Source organism: Musca autumnalis, unplaced genomic scaffold, assembly GCF_047663935.1.
Source record: "Musca autumnalis isolate F117 unplaced genomic scaffold, ASM4766393v1 scaffold_5, whole genome shotgun sequence".
Taxonomy (NCBI): domain Eukaryota; kingdom Metazoa; phylum Arthropoda; class Insecta; order Diptera; family Muscidae; genus Musca; species Musca autumnalis.
This window is the reverse complement of record NW_027412088.1, coordinates 154,139,714-154,147,656: the sequence shown is the minus strand read 5'-3', so window position 1 is coordinate 154,147,656 and position 7,943 is coordinate 154,139,714. Positions and strand designations below refer to the sequence as shown.

The following is a 7,943-nucleotide window of genomic DNA, read 5'->3' as shown; positions in this document are numbered from 1 at the left end:
GCATTCATATTTATTTTACTTCCAAAATTTGTTTGTGGATTATTGTTAAAATTGATGCAGTTTCGCAAGAACTTTATATCAGTGTAGTCAGTTCCTTAAAGTTGTACATAACAGAGAGTCATGAATTGTTAAACAAACGTAATTTAAGAAAATACTTTAAATATGATTGATTTTCATGGTTTTGAGAATCCAGGCTATAATCTTCCTCCACCAACATCTTCAGAAGTTTCATCTTCACATCATGTTCATAGTACAAAGGTAGGAGTTGAAATAATGAAAACATTTTATGTGTTCCCGTAAACGTTTTCAAATTCATAAAGAAAAAATACTGTAAAACCAAAATACTGTAAAACCAATTTCAATATAATTTTTTCTAGACCAATTTGCGTTAAATTTTCCAAAATTTCTTTAAAATATCTATATAATTTTGTGTTTAGTGCGTCAAATAGATGAAATCGGCCTAAAATATAAGTGAAAAATAAACCGAATTTGTATTTGGTGCACCAAATACCACAAATCGGGCAAATATATATACATATGAGAGCTATATCCAAATCTGAACCGATTTCAGTATTATTTGGCACACTTATTTCTAGTCCAAATTCGGTGACATTCCATTAATTCCAACAATATTGAATTTAATTTACGCGTTTGGTGCACACCACAAATCGGGCGAACATACATATATATGGGAGCCCTTTCCAAATCTGAAGGGAGAGGGAGGGGGAAAAAGTTGATTCAAAATCAGCACTGTATGGTATCACTAGTAAAGGTGTCAACGTGATCACAGGCGTATTTAATTTTTAATATTTCGACCACAAGATTGGTCACTTTGACCACGATACGTTGTCAATTCTCGGAGCCGTTGACAACACCTTGTTGTCAAATTGAAAACGGCATGCTTAATTCTACCGCAAACGGTAGAACCCACGACCTTATGTGTGCAAGGCGGGTGTGCATACCATTGCACCACGGTGGCACCCATAGCCCCCATAAAACGTTACCACCCGATTTTCGGTATTTTTAAGGATTTAGCATCATTATCACATCGAAATGGCTGAAATTGAGTACTTAGTCTTCGTTTGGGGTATAAAACTTTTCCCCAGAATTTTATCGGTATAGGCCCACGCCTTCATATAGCCCCCATAGAACGGTAACTCCAGATTTCCGGTATTTTGAAGGTTTTAGCCTCAATATTCCTCCGAAATGGCTGAAATTTGGTATTTAGTCTTCATTTGAGGTATAAAACTTTCCATATGAAATTTGTCTGTATAGGCCCACGCCTTTATAAAGTACCCATAGAACGGTACCTCCTGATTTTCGGTATTTTGAAGGTTGTTGCCTCAATATTGTTCCGACATGGCTGAAATTTGGTATTTTGTCTACAGGTCCACGCCTTAATATAGCCCCCATAGAACAGTACCTCCCGATTTTCGATATTTTGAATGTTGTGGACTCAATATCCCTCCGAAATGGCTGAAATTTGGTATTTAGTCTTCACTTGGGGTATACAACTTTCCATATGAAATTTGTCGGTGTGGGTTCACGCCTTCATATAGCCCCCATAGAACGGTACCTCCGGATTTTCGGTATTTTGAAGGTTGTGGCCTCAATATTCCTCCGAAATGGCTGAAATTTGGTATTTAGTCTTCATTTTGGGTATTCAACTTTCCCCTTTAAATTCGTCAGTATAGGTCCTTCATAAAACCCCCATACACGCAGAGAAAAAAATATGTTTGATCCAACAATATTCCAAGAGCAAAATATGTATTGTTAACATATTGTTGGATTCCTCATGTAGTATTGTAAATCCAAAAATAGTTTGTGTCAACTAAACAATATTTCTCTCTTTTCTTCGAAAATTTGTTTCTCTTCTCTCGCTATTCGATGCCGTGTTGAAAAAACAATTTTGGTGAGTTGTGGTGTGTTTGTATGACATGCTGCCTTTACCTTTGTTTTTGTGTGTATGTACTTGTGAGACTCTTGTTATACCCTACACCACTATGTGGTAAGGGGTATTATGTGTTAGTGCATTTGTATGTAACATACAAAAGGAAGCGAGATAGACCCATAGTTCCTTCTAGGGATATACATAGAATCACTTTCTGAGTCGATTTATGCATGTCCGTCCGTCCGTCCGTCCGTCCGTCCGTCCGTTCGCAACATACAGGTCGCATTTGTTGACCGATTTCGCTGAAAATTGGGGAATACCATTTTTTTAGCCGTCGGAAGATCAAGTTCGAAGATGGGCTATATCGGTCCAAGTTTTGGTATAGCCCCCATATATATTTTCGGCCGATTTCACGTATTTTCTGTAACACACACGCTATATATGTCCGATTTCGATGAAATTTGGAATGTGTGACTGAATTTGGTCTAAAAATAAATGTGCCAAATTATATCGAAATCGGTTCAGATTTGGATATAGCTCCCATATATATGTTCGCCCGATTTCACGTATGCGATGTACCAATCACGCTATATACGTCCGATTTTAAAGAAATTTGGAATGTTTGACTGAATTTGGTATAGAAATAAGTGTGCCAAATTATATAGAAATCGGTTCAGATTTGGACATAGCTCCCATATATATTTTCGGCCGATTTCACGTATTTTCTGTACCAAACACGCTATATATTTCCGATTTCGATGAAATTTGGAATGTGTGACTGAATTCAGTCTAGAAATAAATGTGCCAAATTATATCGAAATCGGTTCAGATTTGGATATAGCGCCCATATATATTTTCGGCCGATTTCGCGTATTTCCTGCTCCAAACACGCTATATAAGTCGGATTTCAATGATATTTGGAATGTGTGACTGAATTCGGTCTGGAAATAAATGTGCCAAATTATATCAAAATCGGTTTAGATTTGGATATAGCTCCGATTTATATTTTACATATTCACAGTGGTGTAGGGTATCATATAGTCGGCCCCGCCCGACTTTGATCCTTTCCTTACTGGTTTTTATTTGTTTCTGTTTTGTTTCATTCTTCTTTCCTTTTCATGTTTGTTATGGTGTTTAACTATTCCTTATGTTGTGGTGGGTTCTTGTGGCTTTTTGTTTGGCTTTGTTGTCAGCCAATGCAGCAAACCATGTATTGTGTTCATCAATGATTGCAATATTATACGCGACATTTATATCCAAGTTATGCGAAAAGTGTATATGAGAAGTATATGCACTCAAATCAAAAATTTCTGGGCTGGTTTTCTGTATTGACAATACTTTTTGTAAACAAAATTAGATTATGATAGTTCCTACAATCGGTATTGTTAACGATTTTAACAATATTGCGGAAATTCGAAAGTTGTTTTTGTTTTCTATGTTTGGAGCAAAAGATGGTATTTTTGGATTTGGATTACAATGTTTGAACAAAACAAATACATTTTTGGAACCAAAACATATATTTTTGTTCCAACAAAAGCGAAAAATATTTTTTCTCTGCGTGTAGAACGGTACATCCCAATTTTCGGTATTTTGAAGGTTGTGGCCTCAATTTGGCATAAATTTGGTATTTAGTCAATCTTGGTCGTATAAAGCTTCATCAAACAACTCGTCACCGGATTCATTGTCGTCATCGGAATACAAGACATCCCCGCAGGCACCCCAACAACAACAAAAGGGGAATTTAACGCCGCATATTTTTGTTCGCCGTCCCGGCAACGCATTGTTCCTGCAATTCATTTCCAACGATCTCCGCAACAAAATCGGCGAAATTGTTGAATTTATTAGTCGGCGAAACATTATGGTAGCCGCGATCCAGGAAACAAAGGTCACCGTCACCTGTGGCTTACAACGTTTTAATGGTACGCAGAAGGTGCGTATAAGAAGTGGAGATGGAGCACTTGCACAAATTGATAGCTCCGCATTTTACACGGTGAACGAAGACGTTCCTACTAGGATAAGAATGGATTGCCCCTGCTCGCCATACCATTGTGGCACCTGGCCTGATAAATGACGTGCCCTGGCAACCCATCATTTCGCCATTCTTACGCCTCTTAACGCCGTACTTTTCCGAACCACTGAAAATATGATTGGTAAGATTTCAGACAATTTACCAATCACCACTTGAGACAATTTAGACAACAGTTCCCGCAAGCGGAAAACGTGGCTAGACCACCTTAAGCACTGCAACATTGGTACAGAATTGAGAAAATTGAGAGCAAAATTTAAATCACTCCTGATATAATGATGATTATAGAACACCCCGAAAGTGACAGGGCGTAGATTAGTGTGCTACGCCGTATAGGAGCCCTCTCAGCCGAGGAGGTACCAATACAATTTTTGACGTGCGATTTAACGCAGATTTTATCCAAAGCGTTGGATCCACACGACATCTCAATAGTCGTACTTAAGCAACTATATGATCCGGGATCCGGGACAACTGTGCTCAATTTGTCGTTAGTCAACCATAAAGAAGCAGAAACCAGCAAGTTGCCAGAGTCGTCCACCTTCTGAAGTTAGGCATGGATACTTGCAGAGGCGAATCGTATAGGCCGATTTCCCTTCAGTCGCCAGTAGTGAAGATTCTAGAGGCACTACTGTTCCCCATGCTGAAAAGGTCTTTCCCAGTTGTTTTACATCAAAATGAATTACTGAAAATGCAACCGCATTATCGGTCGAGGTCTTAACCAGAAGAGGCCGTGTTATCGCACAGTCCCAGACATCTGAGGAATAGGAAAATATACCCGGCTAAATCCAAATGTCACACTGTTCATCACATGAACGGCTGAAATAAGTTTACCCCTGAATATATTTGTGGATGGTATCTTGACTCCGACATATAACTAACCCAAAACGTCCGATAGATAGTTCGAAAAGAGACGAAGATTTTACCGGTGCATCAGCACAACAAGATGTTTTCGATGCAGTACCTACATGGGTGTTACCGCAGTGAGCATCGCTGCCACAATCTAATGTGCAGGCTTCTTCCAACTAGGCACGTCAGGCGACATCTTCATAATCTGGAGAGAGAGAGATAGAATGGTCCAAAGGAACAAGCGAGAACTTCTAGATCAACGGGTCTATCAGACAGGCTTATAAAGCATTCACACTGATGCAGTTGTACAGGCAGAACAAAGATATGTACATTGTGAATACCATACTCGGAGACCACCCCCATCCTTCGCAATAGAAGAACGGGCAAGATCCACACAATATAACCACCACAATTAGTATTGGACACTAATTGATGGCACTATACCCAACACATGTCCTGTATGTGAATTGGTACTATACAACACGCTGCATTTATTTAACTGCCCACTCTCCTGTATACTGATTCTTTATGGACGCAGTCATACTAACGAAAATATTACTTACGAATTTCCGATACTTTGCACTTCGTAATTTTTTCCAAAGAGACGTTGATATCCATAGTATAGTTTTTAGCTTTGGACAGGTAAATTAATCCGCAGAAATCAAACCAAATACCTAAGTATTTCATCCTGTCTGATTTAGTAATATTATCGTTACCCACTTTTATTACTGGGATAAATGTTCCTATATCACAGTGTTGGCACTTACATACATGGGAATGTGTGACAAAAATACTTCTATATAATATATCGAACTGAAATTTTTTTCAATGGGCCATCGTGGCCCTAACACGCTCTAACAAAAATATTGCAGTCCTACGTTTAAGATTTCGCGTGGTTCCCATGTAACGAATCATCTTGAATTTAAGTATTTTACTGTTACCGAGACATTGTTCAACCAAATTTGCTGTAATCCGGTACCAGGAAATATTATTGCATAGTAAGCATCCTCACGAAAAATTGTCAGTATTGGTCCATGATTTGGTATACTCCCCATATGATTTATATATCGATTTATTTGGGCAGATGTCAACCAAATATTCTAACCGAATAGGTTTTAATAATGAACTCAGAGTTCAGAACACCACCCCATAAAGAAATTTTATATCGGTCCACTTTTGACTACAGCCTCCATATAGGGTTACCATCCTTTTCGGTACTTTATAAGCTTTAATCACCTTTTTCTGCAGAATTACCTGTAATAATGTATTTTTAGTTCTCAGTGCAGGGAAAATCTCCACTTTTTGGCCTGGCCCAACATTAGGGTGTCCCAAAAAAGAATAATTTTTTGTTAATGTGAATATGCCCAAAACGTCTTTTTCTTTCACGAGTTTTCAATGCGGCTCTAAGTTACCATGACAATAGAAATCTCTAATAGTACAAAAACATTATATTGAACATAAATGTAGGAAAGGACAATAAAAAAATTTAAAAAGTTCAAAAAATATGAATTCAGCAACTAAAAACCGCAAATTTCTGCAAAATGTCTATACAGTTTTGAAATCTACAGGCGCTAGGCTACAATATTTGTACTAGTGGCCATTCTTGCGATTTTTTGGAAAGTAACTAAAAGTGTAAGGAAATCCATACATCTATATTAAATAACATTTTGACCAATATTATAACCAAAATATTTGGCAAACCTTGCAATTTAGAGTAATTTTCATAACTAGAAAAATTAAGCTTAGACAATTTACTAAATGAATCAACTTAAGCTAAGGCGTTAATAATAGTCCTTTGTTTCATAAATTCGCTTAGAGTGTAACTATTTTTTATCATTTTTAAATACTTTTTTCTTCAAAATTAGTCATGTTTGTGAGGCTTTTTCTCCTTAAGAACCGCGAAAAATGGAAAAGTGAGTTGAGTTTAGAAAAACTTGGAATGTTTTGAAGCGATTTGCATCTTTAAATTTTTAAAACGATGACATGAATTTTTTGATTTTTGTCGTTGGGCGCATCCACTGTGCCTATTGGACATTCCGCAAAAAACTACAACTATATTTAGATTTTTTATTCCCATTTCAAAAAATACTGGAAAATATCACCGGTATATGAACATGAACATCAACACTCCCTGCACTAAATATATTCATCGTCTACAGAATAAAAATAATACTAAAAACATTAATTCGCCGGATGGGGTAGTCATAGTGAAATTCATGTCGCCATATGATAAAAACTTTTTCCTAAAGTCTGTATCCAGTTTTAAAAAGGCCAACGACAACAAGATGTATCTGAATTCAATCGGCTACTCATCCGCTGCTCAATATTACATTAATGAAAATATCTCGAACTCAAATTATTTACTTCTTCAAGACGCAGTACAGCTGAAGAAAAAAGGATTGATAAAATCAGCATATACGTTTCGAGGCCTCGTTTATATCAAAGCGCTCAACAGTAATGATCCGGTATGTGTTTATCATCCAACAATCATTGATCAATTTCGCGAATCAGGAAATCTACAATCCAAGTTCCCGCAGAATCAAAAGTAAAACCTCACCACTATCATGTTGTTTCCATAACATTATCTACATTATACTCTTATTTCATTTAATATTGTCCTTATTTTTTATCTATTTTAATTATACCCTATACCACAATGTGGAAAAGGGTATTATAAGTTTGTTTTGGTAAAAATTCATGTAACACCGCGAAATATTCGTCGGAGACCCCCAATGTGGTATACCATTTTTCATATCTCGACCAGATAAAGCGATTTTGAGATGTGTGTCCGTCCGTCAGTCCGTCCGTCCGTCCGTCCGTCCGTCTGTCCATTATAAATTGTAAACACGCTCCAGGCCGCAATTATGGACCGATCGTCACGAAATTTTGTATGGAGGTCGGGTTCAGATCAGAATAGATCCCTATTCTTATTGGTGATGATCGTGAAATATTAAGCGGGTAAAATGGACCAAAAACATAATATTTATCCAATTTTGTAGCGGCTCTGTAGGTCTCAATAATAGTCCGATAAACACGTAATTTTAAATAAGGTAAGAGTATATCACAAAGGAGAAGCTTGCAATTTGAGATGGCGATCGGATAATATTTAGAGGGTTAAATGGACCAAAACTTTTGTGTGAAAATTGTGAAAAATTTTAATATACAGCTTATATCTTAATT

The 7,943-nt window shown here is 37.1% G+C and overlaps 1 protein-coding gene across 1 annotated transcript in view; it reads left to right on the top strand.

The window, feature by feature from the left end:
* Positions 1–7,943, top strand: part of LOC141386800 (uncharacterized) — a 67,713-nt gene continuing 59,770 nt past the window's right edge. The window contains exon 1 of the mRNA XM_073955711.1: positions 1–258. Within this exon, the coding sequence (XP_073811812.1) occupies positions 163–258 (96 nt within the window). The 5' untranslated portion in view covers positions 1–162. The remainder of the gene's footprint in view (positions 259–7,943) is intronic.